Genomic DNA, 23,295 nt, shown 5'->3' on the forward strand with positions numbered 1-23,295 from the left:
TCGTGGGACAGCGAGGGTCCTTCCGTGCGTCGAGCGGTGACACGATCCGGCGCACCCATCATCACCACGTGGCGCGGGCACGAACCGTCGGCGCGTGCCGGGCGCGTTTAATCTCGCTAAAACCCGGCGCGAATAATAAACTGTCGGGCAGCGCGACGGCGGCGGTCTTGGACGCAAGGTCTACCAGCGGTTGTTTAGGGGAGAGCATTACTATTTGCCGTGTGGGCGTTCGCCGTGTGGGAGTGCCGCCGGACACGACGGGAGGGACACATCGGGCGAGCGGATGGACGAGCGTGCCACATACGTGTGTGTGGGTCGTGGTTTCCTCCCTGGAACTAAAACTTGGAATTCAGAAATTGGCGCGATAAAAGGAACCGCCGGAGCGACGAGCGACGGGAGGGAGGAAAGTATTCGGGCGTAGGACGCGCGGCTCGATTAACTTTCCTCATCTGGCAAATGCGCTATGTCGACGATAAGCGGGTCGTAGAAACGGAAATTTACTCTCGAGTGCTTTCCTTGGAAAGCAAACGGATCGAAATAAATTACGGAAAAATCGAGGAAAAGACGTATAAAAGTTCCGGCGGATAATGTTGGCGCAAACTTAATTAATCCCATAAATTTGGATGGAGGAGATGTGCGAGGTAAGGTCTCTTGAAGAGATCAAACAGGGCAACAACATTTCGCTAATTAGTTAATCCCATCGGACGGCACTCTGAAGGTTTCCTCGTAAAGCACTAGCGCAGCTGTCCTCGAGCAACTTAATTACGTAAGCTGTGAGAAAAAAAACAGCGTTATCGGCACAATCTATAGAATGGCGTCGAGAGTATTCGCATAACTCTCTCACATAGCAACTGCGAGGAAATTATTGGGCAATAAAACAATCTTTATTTACACAATCGTGTAATACGATTCAGTATGGTATGCTAAATTCTTCCTGTACTTCTGTTTCATTTTCCGATCCAAATGGCTCATAGAAGTCGTCCTTTTCCTGCGTCTCCTTGAGATCGAATATCGGTATCGGTTTCATCTTCCGTACTGCCCTCTCTATTTTTTGCACTACAGCAATTTCATTCGAAGTGCTTATAAAACTGTCTACTCTGCAGTCCTTGACGCTACCGACTCTTCCGGTTCTACCACATCTGAAAGTACACATACGAACTGTCATATATATGTATATATGTATATCATAGCTTTAGGTTGCTATTTTAGCAACCTAATTTAGCTACAAACACATGCACCAGATTTGTAAGAGACACGATAAATGTAGTAGATATTAATTGTATACCTGTGGATATAATCGGCGGTTGTAGTTGGAAATTCATAATTCAACACATGACGTACCGTCACCGTATCCAAACCCCTAGATCCGGCGTTTGTAGTGCACAACACTCGGAATTTACCGCTTTTGAAGCTGGCGTACTTGTTTTGCCTATCATACAGCTGCATGTCGCCGTTCAAGCGTACCGTCGGTATGTTACTGTTGTTCAGAAACATACTGACCCAATTGCAAGTGCTATTGTTGTTGTTAAAGATAATCACTTGTTCCTTGTTGGCCACTTTCGGTTTGATATATTTCAGGAGTTCGGTCGGTTTGTCGCCTGGTCCCACCCTTATAAATTTTTGAGGCACGAGAATATGATGCAGTTTATCCGAGGTTACGTATTGCAACGATTGCACCTGCAAACAGATAAACAATTAATGCACGGTCTAATCTTAATGCCATCTAGTTCCGAGAATATCTCAACGCTGTCCTACATTTATGATATCTTCTAGGACCTCTGCCATTCTTGAAGGCATTGTTGCAGAGGCCAATGTGAATTGGGCGCTTATTGGTAGTTGGTTGTCCTCCACATTTTGCACGAAACCGAGCTAGAAGTAATATTACTGCGCTTAAATATATATATATATCGTATTAAAATAATTTTATTATAAACGTAAAAAAAATATGCAAACGTACTGGCAACCTTCTCAAGAATATTCGCAGCTGGTCTTCAAACGTCTCATGGAACAAAGCATCCGCTTCGTCCAATACAAGGTGCCTGACCATGTTTAATTTATAAATCCTGGTTGTAGTTAATTTGCTGATAACTCCGAAACTGGCTATAATGATATCAACTTCTTCCATAGGCGGATCTAACATAATTTTCTTTGTTTTTCCACCAGTGATAGATTTTGTACGAATACCGAGATACTGGCATATCTTCTTTGCTTCCAGCTGTGAAGACAAATATGTGATTTAAAATAAATTAGGAATAATAAAGGCATAAAATTAAATTTTTGTGATACAAACCCCAATTTGAAATGCCAATTCTCGAGATGGTGTTATGATCAGTCCCAATGGAGCATTGTTCCGATGTCCTGTTAACTCTTTCCATCTTAAAACTTCATCTATCAAGGGTAGAAGATAAGTGAATGTTTTTCCACAACCGGTCTCTGCCGCTATGACAGTATTGGCCCCACTTATTATCTTGGGTATCCCAATTTTCTGTATCTTCAAGGGTTTCGTTATACTGTATCTTTTTAAGATATCTATCAATTGTGGATTAAAACCAAAATGCTCGAAAGAATCGTATGCTTCTTCATCCTCGTCTTTAACCGATTCATCGCCAAACGACTCATCTTTCACCTGAAAATTTCAAAGCATCTGTCAAACTCATAAAATGAAAACGGCACAGGGGAATATGTAATAATAGAAGCTTAATGAATCATAACGTACATTCGTGAGAGGATATACAAAGAAATAATCCCCTTTAGATTTATAGTGATGCCATCCTTTGCTGATCAATGGTATCAGTTCGTATTTACGATACGTTTGCCCTTCGTAAAAGTTTAACTCTTTCCGTCTGCCGACGATTATCGGCGTCTGTCTTTCTATACCTTTTGGTCTCTCTGTATCTTCTGGTGTCTCGACGCACCTGGCGTTACCTTTCCTTCTGGAACCTTTTCTCTGTGCAGGACATTAGTTCAATGTATACATTTGTTCGTACAATGAGATAAACAGGAGAACAGCGATGTCGCACTTACGTAGTATCTTTGCAGTTGCGCAAGCTGAACGTACGAAGTTCTGTGACACAAATTACAAAATCTGGAGAACATTTCTCGACAATTAAGTTGTGCTGCACGTGCGTACGTGACAAAACGTCGTGGAAGCACGCGGTGTACTAGACCAGTAGATCGTTGCCATCTTGAATGCCGGTGATGAAAACTCCTTTAAAATTATGAATGACGTGAGCATTAACGAACAATTGATTCACAAAGAAAATGTAAGGAAATACTTTCTAAAAAATTGCACGTAAAATGTTTAGCTTTTCTTTAAAATAACCGTTTTATTTATTATGAGGTTATCGATAATGCAGAACGTTATCTCGGGGATCTGTATAACAGGAATCTACAGTGATCGGCTTATTTGATAAGTCATCTTCAATATTTCCAATGTTGATAATGTAGCTGGCAAGTTAGTAAAGGTTGAATAACAGGGTACAGAGATGGCACAGCCTGTTCTTTTCTGGGCGTTTGAGCTCATTTCCTTTTCTAGTCTAATAAAAAAAAAAGTTTTGAGCTCATGAAGAAGCACAAAAAAAATTAGAATTAAATTTAGATTACGTCACTATGGAACACATGAATGACGATGTATTTACGTAGCCGTATAAAAGAAAAAAATCACAGGAGCTTATTTATTTATTTCAATTAAAAAAAGCTTTTAACTCGATGCGTCACTCTGGATGATGTGTCTTTTATCTTTTATCAGTAGATACCTATTACGAGTTTTGCAATCAAAGTGTTATGGTAAGTAAAGGATGCAATTCAATAAATTTATATTATTAACACGAAAGAAAATAATTATAGCCTAGAAGATAATTTTTAATATTTTAATATTTTTAATTGAATAAATGTCTATGTCATTAACGTGAAAGCAGATACAATTGTCTTTAAGAAAAAAGAAAAATAATTACGGCATTTTAAAACAAGTCCATATCACCGTAAAAGAGAGTAATTATAGCCTTTAAGAAGAAAGAAGTGATTATGGTATCTTAATTCAGTAAATTTATATGATTAACGTGAAATAATTAAATATATTAACATGAATAAATAAATTAGCATGAATAAAAGATACCGCATAAATATAGATTTATTGAAAATATATGTATAAATAATGATATAAAAAAATATCAAAATTGTTTGAAAAAATTCGCATTTCTTTATGTATTATTAAACGTGTCAATCCGTCACGTACGTTTCGAAAAAAGCGCCATATTTTCTGACTGAAATATGCGATAAAGAAGCAAAATGAGATTATTTGCGACCTTAAAGAGACCGCAAAACAGACATTTACTTTGTATCATTATCATTTATTCAACTTATCATCGCCAATTATTTGCTGAGTATATCTGCACAGACGTGTGTCTCACGCGTCGTGTAAACATTGTTAATCATAAGCGAATTGGAATCACTATTATCAGCAACATCTGTTTTAAAATTATAAACGGATAAGATGATAAACGTCGTGCTATTTTCTCAACTTTTCGTATGAAAGATCGAGAGCACGTGGGGTAAAGTTCCGAAACAGGGTACGCCGGGTGCGATATCCTTCGCGATGAAGAAATCTCGGAAAAGAGACCAGGACACGTATTACGGAACTTTTCCGGAAATGGATTCCGGAATTGTTTAGTTCTTCCTAGAGTTCTATTATGTTCCGATTGGAAACCATTCCGAAAAGTTCCATAACATAAAGTGCCCCGGCCCGCGATCTGCGCGAAGAGTCCACCCACGTTCTCCGCAAGACAAGGAGTCGCGCTCTTTACCGAGGGGGCGAAACCGCGGCTCTCGGCGAAGCGCGCGCAAAGAGCATGGCACGCGGCCGTTTTCTTCGGATCGATGGGGCGATTTCGATCGGCCGGCCGCCATCGCGACGCAAGTTGGTGCTTTTAACGACACACCGCTTGGCTTGGCGCGGAGGCGCCTCGTTGTCGGTGTCGCCGTTGCACCGTGCACGCCGGCCGGGCTGTTCGCGACCGTATGCGGGGGATGCCGCTCTCGTGGTGAGGCGCCGCGCCGCGTTTCTCTCCGTTTCTCCCCGCTCGCGAAATCTAACGACGTTCCGTTCGCCGGGGACGCGTTCCAGGAGGACGGAAGCGGAGGATGGCGTCCGATGGAGACGCCGAGACGCAGGAGGCGCGGGAAGCGCGAGAGGCGCAGGAGGAGGACCTGAGGATCTTCGAGACGCTCTGCATCTCCTCGCCCCGGAAGGTCAATCGACGGTGCAACGCACCTCACCGGCCCTTCTCTCTCACCCCGTGACCCACGTCACGCTTGCACGCAGCACGCATACTCGCGAGAGCACACGCACGCACGCACGCACGCACGCTGCTCTCCGCGGTCCGCGCGCGTGCGACAGTAGTATAGAGATTGCGCCTGGAGAACAACATGGCAATGTCCGTTGGGAATTGCGAAATTACGGGGATTTTCATCTTGTCTAACAGACCAGGACGTACCGACGCGAGTACACGTATTCGCGACAATAATGCGCGCGAATACTGTCGCTTCGGGATTCAATTAAACCTCCGAAACACCAAGCAGGAGAAGGGGTGATCACGTTGTTTGCGCCGCCATAACAATCTCTGTAATCGCGTGTAACGCCGCGCCAACGATAGACGTACATAATGAGAGCAATCTGAGCAATAATGTATAATTAAGGCTTATACTTAAGGCTTACTCGTATAATTAAGGCTTCGAGTTATGAGATCGATGCCGCGATATCCCTTTATGTGTATAATAACTCGCGCACGTATTCCGATATGTGTATAACAAGCTGCTATCTCTTATTACGAGATACAGTAGAGTAGGTACACACAGAGCCTCGCTCGAGCTCGTAGATGAGTTTGTAGATGCGAATGATGCGATATACCGTGAACTGCATCAATGGCTTATCTCTCGTCCCCCCAGCTGCTGTATCGCGTATATACACATGCACATGCATACACGCATTCACATGCTAATCGCACGTGCGGTCACGTGCATACCCGTATCGCCCGCCCGGCCCGCCACAAAGCCTATCATTGTATACATGCCAGTATACGTATATACACGGCGCGTCCATCGAAGGGCAACAGATCGATAGTGGAAATGTGCGATATTGATCGCCATGCGAACTGATTATAGTTATATGATCGCCGATCGATTCGCCACTTTGCTCGATCCACCCGGCCAGCTTTCGGCGAAGCTAGAGTTCTTCAAATAAGGCAATTGGACAATTTTTGATTGATCCGTCATAAGTTTGAGGCTAACCACGAAGAAATTTTTATATTTTACTGTTATTTATTTTACAAATTTACTTATTACAGTAACAGTAGTATTCATATACATATGAAATACCGAATCAAATTAATTTGTTATTAATAAACCACATAGGTATTATTAATCTAAAATCTCTTGAAGTTATTTAATCTAAAAACAGCATCTAAACTTTTATTTAAAGAACTCTAGGCAAAGCCATTTAAAGAGAATTTACGTAGTAGATTTGAGGAGATAGAATTGAGAAATACAAACGCGTGGTGTCTCGCGACGAAGAGCTTTCTCACTTATCTTAGGGGTTTTTACATCGCGACGTTTCTGCATTCTTGAAAAATGTAAGAAATGAAAGTTTTTCCGTCTAACGCGGAATAAAAAGTGCGGGATTTAGATTATGCAAATCTTGCTGGCCAAATGCGTTTCCTTCTTCCTTTTTAACACACTCCGCTTTTAGAATTACTCAAGTGTAGAAATTGCAAAAAGTAAGGCGAAGCGTCTCACAAAGGACTGTACGATTACTGATAGTTCATTAAACTATATTATAAAATTAAAAATAAAGGAACGCAGTGACGTCCAATATCTTTTTAATCATTTATTTAACGTGGCACGAACTCATTGTCGTAACAAGACACGAAATTAACGCATCTCTAATATCTCTAATCGGGAGAGAATCGAGACCCCTCGTTCGATCGGGAACGTATCTCGCCCTGAGTCTCGCGCCGCCCGTTTAATTAGACAGCTTGCGCGTCGAATTGCACGCGGGGATTCCGTCACGTTCGTCATTATCGCTCCCTTTCGACTCGCGCGAATCGCGAGCGAGTATATATATTGACTCGCGCGTGAACAAGGGTCGCGTTGCCATAGCGTTGCACGGGAATCGATTTCACCTGTCGCTGCTACCCCAGACGACCGCTCGCGCTGTCGCGTGCTTTCTCGTAGCCGATCTCAAGTCATCGGGCTGAAAGAAGGGCCCGACTTGTCTTATTCCGATGCTCGATTGGAGGGAGGGTCGCGCAGGACTCGCCAAATCCAGTTTTATCGATGACCCGACATTTAATTCGGCTCGAGTTTCTCTCTAGGCCGATCAAACGCTCCTCCCTTTCGAGGATATCTTCGAATGGTTTCGTAGATTTTGGAAATTTATGCTAGCTTGTTCTAGTATTTTTATAATGGCGCCAATGAAAAATTAAATGCGCATCTCATTCCGTTTATCTCCGCTCTCTCTTAATTAAAAAAAAATGCAAACTCTCTCCGTATATTACACATTTTTAATAACGTTATTTCATTTCGTTATAATTCATTTACACAGAAATGTGAGACTTGGGCGTGCGCGTATATGATAATTCGGCGAGTTGTTAATAATAAAATAATTTGCTAAATATTTTTAATAATTATATATATATATATATATGCGGATTACTGTCGGTCTTTTTTGAAGGAATTATTAATATCCTGATCTTTTCCCTCTCCCAATCGTGTACACAACAAATGCAATATGTATCTCTTTTTAAATCGCCTGTAAATGTAGTGATATATAAAAATTACATTTATTCTGTACGGTCGGAGGTAGATACGTATTTATTGATCGTTTATTAGTAACTGGTTATTTTGATGCATTTCTCTTGTACAGTTATGATGAAAGAATGAATCACTGTAACATTCTACATTCTACATATATTGGCCATAATATTCGCTACTATATTAACGTACTGATATTGTAGCTTCAATTAGAATGAAATTCTGGCTACATGTAGATTCGGGCTTACGAGCATCAGTTTCCGTAATAAATCTAGATCCTCTCCTCTTGTTGCCTCTCTCAAATGTCTGACGCAGTGTATGTGCCATAATGTTTAAAACACGGAGTAGCAGACGAGAAAAATGTGAAAATGCACCTAAATAATTAAATAATATAATTAAATTTTTTTGCGTAATGCAATTTTAAAATTCATAGTTCCACGTTTTCGTTGTAATCCTATTATTATCCGGGAGGTTTTACCTGTTTATGTAACGCGGAGTTTCCATATGAAACTCCAGCGAAAGGGGGGCGTTCACTTATTCTCGTAAAAAAGAAAACCCGACGCGGATGAACGTTCATCGTCGAAATGCAAAAAACAGGTAAGTGTAATCACGCGCTGCGTTTATGGTGCAAATTCTGCTTGTGTGATGTACACGGCGTGGAGCAAAATTCGATAGCCGCCCTACGTATACATTAATGTATCGTCGATATCGGGATATCGCAGTGATCGAATACGTCGATGTGTGCGCCAAAAACAGATGCGACTAGACTAAAATTTTCCAAAAATGCAACATCGTATTTTGACCGTTAAAAAAATCCTTATTTAAATTCGCAAACATTACGTTGCTATCTCGTTCGTGCACTTGAAATAAATTATTATCACCTTCACTAATATGATACCATTTTATTCAGCACTTTCATAAATTAAGCGATAAGTTTAAATAAATTTAAACATAAAAAATATATCGCATATACTAGGATTTTTATTTTCACCGATTCTTTCGCTTTTGGACTAGCAAAGCTACAGTATAATATGTAAACAGATACATGCGAGATGTCAATTTTCAATAGATGAGATTTAAACACTATTTTAACGTTGCTGTATTTTTCAACGCGCTCACGTACTCCCTCATTGCGATTTTATTGCGGTGTTATTACGGTCGCGTGGGCGAAGTCACGAGTTCGCGCGTTACGCACAAAACGACGTCGCGGAAAAACTATTTTCTCTGGTGGCAAATTCACAATTTTTTTTTTACACGAGAACGTGCACGGTGTATCACGCGCGTGCGGTGGATTTGCTGTAATCCCGCACGCGCTACGAGGTAAATACCGACGGTAAATAGGTCGCGCTTGCCGCGCGCGGTTGTTTCCCGAGACCGACGGGATATTTATGGATGGCGGGATAATGGGTATTCAATATCGCTGGACTTAACCATATCGTGGAAATTCACGGTATTCCGCGGGACGAGGGAATATGCCGCCTCCGCCAAAACCGTCCCGGTCTCTCCTAGTCCGCGCGTCGAAACTATTTTCGGGCCATGCGAAGATAATGATAACGATCCCATTCGCGCAATCGCGCAATCGGTCCCGGTCGTCGACCTGTGTCGCGTAATTGAATCGCGAGATAATTGATGCGGCGCAATGTAGGATCGCGGATCCTGATTTCAATCTAATTCCCAGGAAGATATAAGCGCATTGAATTAAATATCCCTCTCTCCCTCTCTCTCTCATACGTCCGAACGCGCGACAGACGTTAATTCATCCCCCGAGCGAATGCATGCGTTTGGACGAGAGAGATATTCCTTTTGGCATACCGCGCTGATACGCAAGTATGCGCACTGCTGAAAGCTTTTTTTAATCAACGAGTACTCGTCTAAAAATAAAATAGGAGGACTTTGCCCGTTCCACTTATTCGTATTACATATACGTATCTTCGTATCTTTTCATACTTGTACTTCGCGTTAGTCGAAGTAGGCATCCGGGTTCTACAATGTGGAGCCAACGGCGTGATATCATCGAGAAGTATCATTGTGGAAACAGTGACCTGTAAATTCGGGCATGCAGCGTATTCCATTGTGCCGGTATTCGGTTGCACTGTAACATTCTCGCAGTTGACGCGGACTTCGCGGGGGCATAGATTTTCGCGTGCAGATACAAATACCTGAACGGCGAGGCCGCGGCCGCGGCCGCCAGGGGCAACGAGGGTCGCGAGGTCGGTCGTCCCCGGGGTGGTGGTGGTGCTGGCGGCGACCACGGCACGGATTCGGGTCACGTAATCCGCTGTCGTAGGCAGACGAAACTTCAGGCATCGTAACTGTCTGCGCCGCGCGCATCCGATTGCCCTGGAAATTGGCGACGGTGGCAGCTACCTTCGACGCGCGCCCTCGTTCTCTCTCTCTCTCTCTTCTCCTCGTAACGACCGGAAACGCCATCCGCGATTCGCCGGGGCTACAGGACTTCGAGTGCGAACTCTGCTGAGTGCTATCTGGATTAAGAGCGGGACGCTTCGGGGAATACGAAGCGCTCTCTCGCGCGATCGTGTAACGGAAATTCTTGCGGAAACCTGCGATATGGATACGGCGAGCAAGAGGTAGAGTTGATCATGTTTTCGAGCAAGCCTTGTTACGTCGACGAGATCGATTTTAGCGATGAGAACAGTCGACGAGACTGCGCTTTATATAGAAATATTACATCTTTGATTGGGTGAAGCCATTTTCCCATCAAATTTCGAAGTTATTTGGGACGTGCTTTTAATAACAATGCTTATTATAATATAATAATATTATTGTTAAATTAAATATATTATTTATTATATATTATATATTATATTAAATAATTCATTTTCTAATTTCATTTAATGCACTGCATATAGAATGTAAGATTCGGATTGCGTAAGCTGCTTCGTACACGCAATTCAATCAGCTTTGAGCACTAGATGCACCGGTAATAGAGTGAATGCGTAATTAGTAGATTCTGTATACATGAAAATGCTTCCATTTACAAAACTTCGCGCCGTGTTTATTCCATGATGATCCTGTTTCCGACTTTCGTTTGCGTTCGGGAATGAGATGGTTATCACGAAGTTATATTACAGCGCGTTCCCGTTTTCAAACTCGCAGATAAGATCGAGAGAAACAGGTGGAAAAAGAGCGAGCAAAGAGCCTTTTTTCGCACGTTAAGCCCTAAATCCGCTTATGATCGTAATTAATGGCGAAACGAATTCTCCTCGTTTGGTCGCGTACTTGGATTTAATTTCACATCGCGAGAGCGATTCAATGGGGATATATTTAATTCCGCGTGGATCCCGCGACGAGTCGGATTTGTTGAAAAGTAATTAAATGCGTCGAGCGTAAATCAGCATCAAAACGAGATAAAAGCGAATGATCGGTTACTGTCGCGAAATATTTAATTAGAGCGGCGATAATTGGCACCGAAATCGCCGACAAAAACATTTTATCGCATCGTTGGGCTCTTAATAATAGTAATTTGATTCATCCGTCTCATTTTGAATGACATGCGATGTCGTATCTCTTCAACTTGGCTTAATGACGATTTAATCACCGTTCTGCGCCGAATCGGATTTTATTACACCAGTTGGCAAATTTATGTTAATCAACTGTATAAAATGATACGAAATCATCTAAATTTATTTCCTTGGAGAATTGCGCGAGAAAGTACAATATTTTTACACCATCACTTGACGCCACGTAATACGATCAATTTCAATTTTCAATATCAATCGGATTGCCGCACAGGCAATCTTGCAACTTATTGCAATCTTCCTGCAATATTACCATCTTGGAAAATTTCGTTATTGCGCTTGAAAAAAAAAATGAATAAATAAGATTAGTCCTAAGCTGTACGTTAGAATGATTGCTTAGAAGTTTCATAGGAGATTGAAGTATATAACCTTTTAGGGCACCGTGGATAGATCGGTTTTTTTATACAAAAAAATCAAATTAGAATTGCTTTCAATCAAAGCTATCACTCGAGATTGTATCAATCGAGAAATTTATTCTTCCATCATTATCATACACACATTTCGAAGTAATCAGCATGAAAGTTTTTCTAATTCGATCGCGAGTATTTTAAAATAGATGATTCGAAATATCGTTCTAAAAATAGCCACCAACATGCTAACTTATCCGCATTGTGGCCGACATTCTACGATCCGGCAATTCTGTAGGCTGGCAGACGTACGTAATGGCCGAGGGGCATATCGAGCCCTGTCTTGTAAAGTTTCCGTCGTACACGCGTGGAAGTTCAAATGGGTGCCATTACGAGCCGCCCGCGCCGGTAGAGACGTCAGTACCTGCGGTACTCGCGAGTCCTGCATTCTGCCGAGAGAAAGGTCAGAACTTCAGAAGCCGCAACGCGGCGGAGGCCGCCGCTAATCTATTCCCGGCTTAAACGAGCGCTTCGGCATTAAAGCCCTCCGCCTCGCGTAGGAAGCTTCGAGCGAATAAAATGACTTTCTTTACGACGGGATCGCCTCGCCTGTAGCGAAATTCAACGAGGGTACACGCCGTACACGTCGCACGGCATACGAAGAGAACGATAATTTACAACAATTGTCATTCTAATTTGTACAAAGTGCAACTATACCGAGAGATTCATAAAAGCAATGATATGACAATAAATACCATAAATAAGCAAACACGTGACTTGCATTTTTGTGAGATTATTTAATTAATGTAGATTTAAATGCAAAGATGAATATATATATAATTTACTATAAAAAAATAATACAGTGATGCCTCTGATTTTTGAATAATTAAAAGTAACGTTTGATTTCTTTCTATAAAAATTACCCATTGATTCGTAATGCTGAGAAGTATGATAATATAAAATATAAAATATAAAACATCCATTTTATCGGTATCTTTGAACAACCGGCGAACGTCTGATTTCAGGTGGACCCAGACGACGCTATGACTCACGATCTAACAACCACCTTGAGAAGCGAGCTGGCGGCTCTCGAGTACAAACGGGACCGGCTTATGTCTGAGGTAAACCGATTATCGTTTCTCTGCCTCGATAATCGGTCGCGTTAGTAATCAAATTGGTCTCCGTTCAGCTGCAGGAAATGAAAAGCGCCGTGAGATCGCGGGACCAGAGGGTCGTGGAGCTACAGGTAGAGGCGGATCAGCTTCGCGAGCAAGCGGCCAGGCAGAATTCCGTCGTCTCCAGTCTCAAGAAGCGCATTCAGGTTAATTTGCTTCCCTAACAAGCGGACGATTAAAGGGCGCCCTCCGTTAATGAGCGCCGAGATAATTCGCTTCTCCCAATCTCGCTTAAAGGCTGTCTCTCCGTTGAAAAGATCAACGCGAGACTCGCGGAATTCGTAGTCGACGTCGACGGACGGCGGACAATATACATCTTGTAGAATCCAATAACGATTTCACAGGAGCTGGAAGAGAGGGAGAGAAATCTCTACGCGTCCCAGGGCAGGAATGAGATCACGATACAGGGCCTGCAGCGTGACGTAAAGTACCACGAGGAAAAGGTCAGAGAATACGACAAGAAAATTCGACAATTGGAGCACAATATATCCGAGGAGATTCAACTGAAGGAACGGGCACGTCTGAATCTGCAGGTGCTGTATGTTTCAACATACGCCCGATCGCGCTTCTCGACACGCTGTCGACACTTCCATTTATTTCTCGTGCAGAGAAATCATATCAAATTTTTCCATTCCCTCTGTATTCAAACCGCTTTTTCAATATCTTATATTTTTCGATAGGATTTTGTGCGAAGGTTGGCACATGCATTGAACGTCGAGTATTGCGAGACGGCGCATCACAGTCCGGAGATGGTGATTCACAAAGCCGAAGAACTCGTGCAAGAAGTGAACCGTTTGCGAACGAAGAGCACAAACGTCGAGACGCAATTGACGGGCGTCGAGGTGGATTTCAGAACCTGCAGGGATGCTCTTGATCGTCTCACTACGGAAAAAGAGCAGTTACAGAGACAAGTGTCCGTTCAGCTAGTCGACATCGATCGTTTGCGTCAGGTACGACGATTGAAATTTTGTTTACGAATAAATTTGAAGGGACGTTTTGTTCGTAAATTTAATTACATGAACTGCCACTGCCAGAAATCGTGGATGCAGCTATTATCTTAATTATTTTAATTATTTCGAGCAGTCAAAAGCCATGAAATTATCAAATACTGTATTAATCATTAATTGCTTACCATTATCTCAGGAGAAGGAATGTCTGGAGATGCAATATAGGGTCGCCGAGAAGGACATGAACGACTTGAGAGACAAGCTCGTCCACGCGAATAGGAGCTTAACCAGCGCGACAGGGAACATATCGAATCAGGAGGCGCTGATCTGTCAATTACGAGGTAAATCACCGTGACCTGATCGATTCGATCTCATGCCTTCTGGTAACCGGTATCGCTCTTGCAGAGGATCTAAAAGCCCGCGAGGAGAAGACGCAACGCGTACAAAATGAATTCCGTCACCTCCTAGAGTCGGTTGCGATCCTCATCAGTACACCAAGCCGATTCGTCGAGTCCCACGAGAACGCGATCAAGGATCGCATTCGAGAAATTCTGGCAGACAACAAGGATCAATCGCTGGTAAAAACCACAGGCGTGCCAATTTTGTATTTTTGCTCGCAAAAACTCGAATTCTTTAAAATAAATAAGTTATTTAAATAACTTTCTTTACTTCACGGAAGATATAAATTTTCTATTCGTATATCGAGAATTTCATCGAAAAGAACTTTACATTGGAATTTTCAGTTTTGATGTACTTTAATCTATACACGATATCGTGAAATTTATAATGGCTACGAACGCGTTCTTGTCTCTTTCCAGAAAATACAAAGTCTTCGGGAAAAGGTGAACACAGCGACAGAGTCAACGAATCGGCAGAGCGAATTGGTCGAATCCACGATGATGAAGGTACGCAGTCTAGAGGAGGAACGCGCCGCTCTGGAAGCTAAAATACACAAGCTCGAATCCGAACTCACGAGCAGCGATCTCTCCAGAGAGTCTTTACGCAGAGACAAGCAGACGGTAATTTCAAACGCTTCTATCTCTTGGAAATGTTAAAGCAACCTTGACACGTAGCATCGAGAACGAGGAGTTAAAGACGTTATACAATTAACTGTCTCACATCTCTTCAAATTAAATGAAATATTGAATTTCTATTTTAAGGAAACAATTCTTGAAAAATTGAAACAGTATTTCAAATCTCTAATTTAAGTTTCTAAGACCCTAGCGTTACAAATTTCTAATTTCTAAAAAAAAATTTATTTCAGCTTACTCTAATCTAATGACGACGTGTATCGTTTGTTGCCCATGTTTAGCACCGATTTTAAAGCTGACGTTATTTTAAATCTTTATCAGTTCATGACCTTCCTGGACCGACTGGGCAAGGCGATGCAAATGGACGAAATCTCTCAAGAGATCGGGCTCGATCTTCAAACCGAGTCGCTGTTGGTGCGGGCTGAGCAGCTGGCCAGATTGGAGACCGACAAGCTAGTCGACAAGGTGAAGGGCACAATCGATGTTATGTACTTTCGATTCCGCTGTCACGTTGCTAACGTCTTCTCCTTTGTTCTGTGTTTCTTTGTCGTGCAAATCGTGTGTGCTTACCGCACGTCGCAGTATTTGTGCTCCAGCTACACGACCCTACCGAGGATTCGGCGCGAGCGATCGTTCCACGAGCTTCTCTGTCTCAAAGAAGTAAGCCCCCGCCGGCGCGAGCAAAGCGCCTTAGAGAGAAACTTCACAGAATTCTCAAGCATCCTCTTCGTAGACATTCATTTCGTTCCTCCGTCGTGGAGTATCCTTAACGTAGAGAAAGAGGCGCTTTTCATTCCTCCATTCCGCCCCGTAGGTTTTCCGATGTACTTTGCGGCTGAGAGAGGACGTTGGCCGAGCTTGCGACGTAATTGTTGCGCTTTAAATTGACAGTTTATCGGAAATACCGCGTAATGAAGTTCCATTTAATATAGCATCTACGATGCTGTTCGTGGCGCGTCGATATTGCGGTCGCTCTTTCCAACATAAAACTCGTCCGCGGCGTACTAACTTTTAATTAAATAATCTCCGATAACATGTCAGCAAAAACAGACTTTCCCTTTGATAGGACGTTCCCTCATTTTTTGTAAAAAATAAATTTCGTTTTTTTTTCTTATACATTACGTATTTAATGACACGTAATGACAATAGAAAAGTGTCGCAAATACGCACAAAGAAGTCACCATTATTTTATATTTCACTCGTCATCCTTCAAGACTCATGCCACCAACAAAACTCCAATCAATAATTGCACGAGAAATTAGTAAAGTTTGATATTTTTGCGTTCGGCAATAATGCGTATTTGCACATTTATGTCACACTTGGGAACCATCTTTGCCAAGAAGCACTCGACAAATGTGGTTTTCTTTTGTTTCGCAGACTTCCGTGGTTTATCAGTTGCAACGTCGCGTCCGAACCCTGCGGGAGCAATTGCAGCGCAGAGACCTGCATCTGGACCTTCTACGTAGGAAGCTATCTCTACAGGAGGACAGTGTGCGGATGAAGTCGCTGTTGCAGAGCGAGCGCGACGAGGCGAACATACGGTTTGTTTTAGAGTAGCCTGGGGCCAATTGCAACAAAATTATGAATAAACTTTCAACTTGCTCTTTGGTAATACATCGAATAATTTATAAAAACTATTATTTACACAAAATGTAATTGCGCTTTATCTTTCTCTCTTTGTCTCATATATCGCGCGGAAATGGACAATTATTACGAGGAATTTAGTACCTCATAAATAATGTTTACAAAGACTATCTATCTTGAACAACAATTAAGAGGCTATCATCTCTGTTGTGATAATTAATTTGTGTTACAATCGACTCTAACCTTTACTATCTATTGAGCACGTAACGTTAACGGGGAAACAATGCTTATCGAGTAGCTGTTCGATGAGAAATATATAGAGTCGCGGCGCGGGCGGTTTATTGGAAAATTTAGTCGACCGAGAGTGCGGGGCTTTATGCATGCGAGATGCGGTATGATTTTTTCACGCGGTGATCGCCGGCGGTTACCTGTAATTTCTGACAGTGGTCCGCGGTTTATTTCAAATGCGTCGAATGTATCTCTCTATATTCGTTGCTGTACGCTAGGCAGCTGTTAGGCATCGCTTCCGTTAATGCCCGATGAGGACAGAATTGGAAACAATTGGAAAAGATATGACCTTTATTCCTTCCTTTCTTTCAGCGCGAAGAAGCTGGCGAAACAGGTCGAGCGATTTCAAGTCCAATTGTCGGACGAAAAGTCGCGGAATCGGGAACTGAGCGCACAATTGACGGAAGCCGCGGATTACAAAGTATGTAATTTCAAGAATCCGTATTTACTTTCTCACAATCGGGTAAATCCGAATGCTTCGAGGAATATGCATGAAACGTGGCAGTTTGTGCAGTACGTGCGATGATTTCGTTGCAGCTATAGTTAACGACAATTGCGATGTTGGCTGCATTAAATCTTAATGCATTCGTAAACTTTGTTATTCCATGAGATGCTTCCAGTAAACAAGCGAGTATATAATTTTTTAAATAATTTAACTATTCCGGGCTTAAAGGTCGTTAAATGTTCTACATTAGTCGCAAGCAATCCATATTGTCGCAAGTCGCAAGAGGCTTGCAATTTGAGCTTTTACACTGCAGTCGTAAGTCACAGCCAATCAAAGAAGAGATTTGTTGTAAAAATGTCATTATCAATATGTCCTAAAAGCAAGCAGAACTGCTAGTAGTACCTACAAGTAAGTAGTATTGCTTTCTTCGCAAGCGTCGGGCGAAACGCAGCCGTAGAACGACCCTTTTATAGAAAACTTCGTTAAATTGATTTTACGCTCGTGAACGTTACGACGCGGCGTTACACCGGGAAAACAAAGTTCCCGAACAAATTCTCTTCATAAACCGCGCGAGAAAGCCTTTATAATCTACGACTATCAAACGTTTATAACCCACTTTTACGACATTTTCCGCGAGCAGATAGCCGCGCTGGAACGCAGCCGGAAGATAGAGGAGCTTCAGAAGCGTCTCGTCGAGAGCGAGATGTTGAGGACGCGTTACAACAGAAAGTTAACGATGGTGAAGGAGCAGATAAGGACGGCCGTGGAGACGGCCGATCAGGAGAGATCGATAAACGACCATTCCTTGCAGCTCCTCCGCGACGAGCTGGCTCAGGTCAAGCAAAATCTCTCCGAGGTCACGAGGAGGGAATCCCAAGTAAGATATGCATTATTACTTTTTGTACGTGTCAGATATCGCACGCGCTATTTCATCTCTCGTGTTTACGACTACCTATCTATTCGCGTTCATGTTGCATTAATGGAATAAAATATATATAAAATATTAAATAAACATATAAATAAATATATAAAATAAAATTAACTTGTTAGTCGAAACGGATGCTGAATAAATAAATTGTACCATTAATATCAAGGAATCGCGTCGCGCGACGTTTCCTTTGTCCGCCGAAAAAAAAAAACGCAAGAGGCAAGACCCGTGTCTCAATGCCGGATTGTGTATTCGGCACGCGTATTGGTACTCACGTAATTCTGATTTATGATCGTTCGTGTGCACGAACGCGGATTTGCGAGCGATTAAATTACGCAAAAGAAGTCGCTGTCGAAACGGCCACGGAGCCTCGTTACGTCGCAGACAAACTGCTTCAATGCATTACATATGTATTTCTCGAATCCCCATTTTCTAAAATCTACGTAAATCTTCTCTAAATGATACATATTTCCCGAGAGAGAGAGAAAAGGGTAGAATTGTTTCAATCTCCGTAAAAAAAAGAGAGAAAAACGCTAAAGAAAGCTAATTATATGATATAAATCCACGTTATACCCTCCGAAAGTCTCGCCGTAATCCACAGATTCTCTGTCGCGAATTCAAAACCCTTTGATCTCTTATTAAAGTGGCAAGCGTCCTTACAGAGCTTATTCCTAATACTCCGCGGAGGTAGAGGCCGAAAGGGACTCGTTAATTCATTGTGGCAATCCCAGTGCCTCGCGACGGTGGCGGCCATTCGCGTAATTGTGATCTCTCTCCCTCTCTCTTGTCGGGCGCATAACGCTCGTTCAGAACGATTTGGAGTTGACTCCGCGTCATAGTAATTCGAGACACGTTCGCGTTCGTCGCCAGGCTGTAAAGCGGATAGTTCCTTCGACTTAAACCCGCGTTGCAGTATACTCCGTGAAAGGACTGTAAATCTTGCACGCGATTCCGCGAGGCTTTATCCCGACGCTAACGTAACTTTGCTTTCCGAAGCGTCGCGGAACTTTGATTTAGTTCAAACAAGCGAACATTAATTATAATAAATTATACTAATTATACGTAACGGCGCTTGAGTCTTAATACTCTCGCTGCACATCTGTCAATCTGTTATAAAATAGCATTTAGAACTTCAGGAAAATATAAACAGAGATAGAGAAATAGAAAAAGAAAAACTGTTATGTAAATGAAAAAAGTTTTATCAGCACTCGAATACGAAATTGCAACTTTAATGCAACTTACTTTAATATTATTAAATCTGCAAAAATAATTGGATTTTATACATAACATAAAATAATATTTCGCACTAACAAGTATTATTTTTATATAGCGAAAAGTGTTTACAAAAAAAATGGCATTCTATAAAAATAAAGGTGCTTATGTCTTGCCTACTTATTGTTAGAAACAATTGTTTAAATTTACGATAGAAAAGTTAATGCTCGAGCGAGTCGCGCGACTGTTCCGAGTGAGCTACGAGCATGATTCAATTCGCAAATCGCTCATTTCCTGTTTCAGCTTTCAAGCTTCCGTATCTCAGTGGCGAAGTTATTGTCGGAATCTATGTGCACGCCCGATTACGAAATCATCGCGCGGCTACAAAAAATGGTCGCGGCTCATCGAGATTTTACGATGCTCTCCCGTAGATACGACGAGCCTTTGGAGACGAGTCCCTCGAGATGCACCAGGTAATAGTCACGAGGAGCAAGTGGGCCATCGTATTATCCATAATTTAAATTTTCTCTAAAATCTACTGATGCGTCAGTAATTGAATATTATCACATTACTCCGTCTCACATTTCCAAGAAGCATTTGTAGAATTATTGCATGATTGATTGTTGGAAATCTATGATAGTTGGAAATCTCTTAAAACAAAATTCTGCAGATATTATCGTTACAAATAAAATTATTGACGGAAATTTACGCCTGTACGATGATCATATATATTATGTTTTTATGTTTATGTTATTTTTGTGTATTCTTCTATACAATCACATGGACTTAACTATTTGCATTATTCTTGTACCTTCCCGTTACAGCATTCATCCGGTCCATCCGCCGAGATCGCCCGGTTCACGTTGTACCCGTTACGAGGACAGCGGTTTCGCGGACCCGCCCGATCTCCATGACATCGACGACGATTACAACAAGAGGCCAGTGAGGAGCAGCCTTCTTCCGTGACACCGGCCAAAGTTCAAGTTTTAAGCATCCCCGGGGAACGTTGTACGGTGTCTCCGCGTTCAATCCACCTCGAGGTCCCTAAATGGAGGCCCCGAATCTCCGATCTCACGTAGCTGATGTCGCGAGTGGGAAAACACTGCTCCTCGCACATGTGTCGTAAAGCGTTACGTTTATTTCGCGTAAACGAGCGACTTTTACGAGATGAAGAGGACCATTGGCTTATATCGACCATCGTCGCTTTGGACTACGAATTGGACAGCAGGCACGCCATGAGATCGCTCGCATGTTCGATCGAGCGTTCTCGATGGCTCGCCCCGGCACCGATTCCGATGGGATAAGCATTAAGAAATATCGAGCCATCGATCCGTGCTATTACGAGGGAATGGAAGAGGAAATCGACCCGACGCGTTCGCATGAAATCGCAATTTCGCGCTAATTATTAACCGGCAAGCGTGAGAAATTCCTAACGGGTCGTGTGGAAGTGCGATATTGAACGTATAGAGCATTGGCTGTCATGGAGGGAAATCGTCGAAAGTGTTCAGTGAAAAGTACGCGAACCTGATTGTTCGCGTAGCTATAGTTTAAGGTGATTTATTTACGCGCCGGCCGCATGGCGCAGACTTTGATTTATACACGCGAATAAAATAGCTATTATATACATATAGTTATACATATATACTTATCACTCCCGAAAAAATCGCCTGGATGTGCCACTTGAAGCAAGCAAGAGAGTCATTAATATGTATTAAGAATGGAACCGTATCGAATAAGACAAGTCAAGCATGCAAAGCGTGTATAAATGAAATAATGAAGAATCAAATGTAAATGAAGTCATGTGAAATAATGAAGAATTTCAGTTTATAAAGAAGCCAGTTTGCGAAGAATTGTGGAAATAATGTTTGGAATACGAATTAAAGACTGATTAATAGAATCTTTTTTTTGTGAAAAGATTACAGTGCTCATTTTTCTTTCTTTATCTTACAGAATAGAACCGCATTTTGAATAATATTATATCATCACATGCATATATATAAAAAATCTGTGCGGGTCAATTAAAAAAAAATATATACACAAGTGTTCATAAAGTTTTTTATAGAAGTTAAAAGTGTCGTGTAATTTTTACTTATATTACTTACATTTCGATCTTTCCAATAAAGAAAGAAGAAAAGAATTTTTAGAAATCTAAATTAATTTAATTTATGCAATATGATCTTTTTGTTAACTCATATATAATTTGTTAAATAAATGTTATTTAAAATAACTTTCTCTAACCGACTTATATCATTTTATATCTTAAAATTATAAAAATTCCTGATATTATAAAAATTATTAAACTAATCTCAAGTTAAATTTAAATTCTCATATGAGATAATAGAGTTGAAATAGCTGCGCCTATTCATTCTAATAGTTCTTTGACCTCGATACCGCCGATCGTTTAGCGCTCTTTTCTAATCAATTCGAAACAATGCGAGGGATGTACAAACGGCGCTCGCACGAATCGTGCGAAACATTTCACGGATCGACAAGCGGAGTTCCCCAGGCGTTCCCCATTTAAATACCACAAAAAACAACGTTAGGGCCACTTCACAGTTACGATTGCATAGCGCGGCCTCCGATATCAATGATCTCCCGTTGATCAACGAGCGCAATCCCGGTCCGACTTGTCGATACGGTTAAGTATTCGTATTCCATATCGCGCTATTAATTGGCCTCATAATAATTACAGCGCCAAATTGATGAACGAGGGATTTCCTGTTTGCGGCTTCCGCAGAGGGTTCTAGCGCGTTACTCGTTATACACTCGCCATTATTGAAAGCCCCACTTCCGGCGACACGGTTCCAATTTCTCTGCCCACCACGCTCATCAATGAACACCCGAAAGTGACAGGTAACGGCAGGTAACGGTATATCTTCGGTAACATCGATCGGCGGTCCCCTATATTGATTGTTGCGCGAGTCTACGATATCGCAATTATCCGACCGTCGACCGGCGAACCCTACAACTCTGTAATTAGCTTGGAACAAGGTTGCAATGAAATCGCACTGCGACCCAAATAACTCGCCTGAGACCTTCCGAAGAGATTCCCAGTCTCTTAATTCACAGAAAGACTTCGGAGAATTTTAGGATTTCACTATTTTGCGATATCTTTCTGTGAAAAGGTTCGTTTACTCTTACGTCACGATGCGTCATGATAATAATGATATTTATGTGAGTTCTTCTCTGCTTGGCTACAATCTGTCTTTCTTATTCTTCATTGATTCTCTTCGGAATATCTCTTTAGGTCATCTTTTGCGCGAAAGAAAGTAACATGTAATTTTCAGACAGTTTTTATGAGTGAATGTACGTTGACAGCGGTCACCTCTTACATCACGACCGCGGAACACGTGTACATGCGACGATATCTTCGCAAAGTGCAATAATCTTGCTGCAACACGTCGTTAGGAGCAATCGAAGTGCGTGGTAATGAACAGCAGGAGAAAAGGGATATTGGGTCATTCGCGAATCCTTTCAGGGCTCTCTAACGAGAATCCTCTTTAGAAAATGTTTTTACTTCGCGAAATTCCTCCCAAGAGATCGATTTACCTTTCAAGATATATGATCAACATTTTACAATCAACAAATTATTTACAGAATATTAATAATAGATACAATAATTTTTGACTTTATTGATATTCTTTCTCTTTTATTTCTTTTTTCTACGGGTTTCTCTTGCGTTTTTGAATTATCCCGTGATTCGTGGGGGCTTCTTCAAAGAAAAATTTCTCGCTTATGAGAAAACTCTCGCGTAATAAACCGTTGACCCACGCGACACACACGAACACGGTTAACACGTCTTCGCCCGTGAATGATCTCGGGCACGGGGTACGCGATGGTAGAGGCAGTCAGCTCACGCAGTCTGGGTCAATGCGGGGTTTAGAGTCACGTGTCGGTAGTAGCGTCGAAAGAACCGCAAGTAATGATTCTTCCTTTCACGCAAAGTGGGTCTCGCAGGAAGTCGCTTTAAATAATACTCATCGTTACTGGCAC

The 23,295-nt window shown here is 42.0% G+C and overlaps 2 protein-coding genes across 4 annotated transcripts; one reads left to right on the forward strand and one right to left on the reverse strand.

The window, feature by feature from the left end:
• Window positions 1-862: 862 nt before the first annotated feature.
• Dbp21e2 (putative ATP-dependent RNA helicase Dbp21E2) lies at window positions 863-3,208 on the reverse strand. Its single transcript, XM_071708998.1, has 7 exons — window positions 3,025-3,208; window positions 2,717-2,947; window positions 2,291-2,626; window positions 1,958-2,215; window positions 1,756-1,869; window positions 1,286-1,677; window positions 863-1,139 (listed from the first exon to the last, which is right to left on the reverse strand). The coding sequence occupies exons 1-7, from the start codon at window positions 3,094-3,096 to the stop codon at window positions 911-913; spliced, it is 1,632 nt and encodes a 543-aa protein (XP_071565099.1). The 5' UTR covers window positions 3,097-3,208; the 3' UTR covers window positions 863-910.
• Window positions 3,209-4,927: 1,719 nt separating this feature from the next.
• On the forward strand, window positions 4,928-21,529 carry LOC139774052 (coiled-coil domain-containing protein 170). 3 transcript variants are annotated; one of them, XM_071708995.1, is made up of 15 exons: window positions 4,928-5,247; window positions 12,718-12,813; window positions 12,882-13,013; window positions 13,212-13,400; window positions 13,548-13,817; window positions 14,011-14,155; window positions 14,220-14,392; window positions 14,633-14,833; window positions 15,167-15,310; window positions 15,428-15,505; window positions 16,223-16,386; window positions 17,030-17,138; window positions 17,803-18,039; window positions 19,606-19,775; window positions 20,127-21,529. In XM_071708995.1, the coding sequence occupies exons 1-15, from the start codon at window positions 5,140-5,142 to the stop codon at window positions 20,266-20,268; spliced, it is 2,358 nt and encodes a 785-aa protein (XP_071565096.1). In that variant the 5' UTR covers window positions 4,928-5,139; the 3' UTR covers window positions 20,269-21,529. The 3 variants fall into 3 exon arrangements, with proteins under 3 accessions (XP_071565096.1, XP_071565097.1, XP_071565098.1); XM_071708997.1 differs by lacking the exon at window positions 4,928-5,247 and adding an exon at window positions 10,241-10,394; XM_071708996.1 differs by lacking the exon at window positions 15,428-15,505.
• Window positions 21,530-23,295: the final 1,766 nt, after the last annotated feature.

The sequence above is a fragment of the Temnothorax nylanderi genome, unplaced genomic scaffold (genome assembly GCF_030848795.1).
Source record: "Temnothorax nylanderi isolate EJ_2023f unplaced genomic scaffold, tnyl_v1.0 TNYL_tig0073_pilon, whole genome shotgun sequence".
In the NCBI taxonomy this organism is placed as follows: domain Eukaryota; kingdom Metazoa; phylum Arthropoda; class Insecta; order Hymenoptera; family Formicidae; genus Temnothorax; species Temnothorax nylanderi.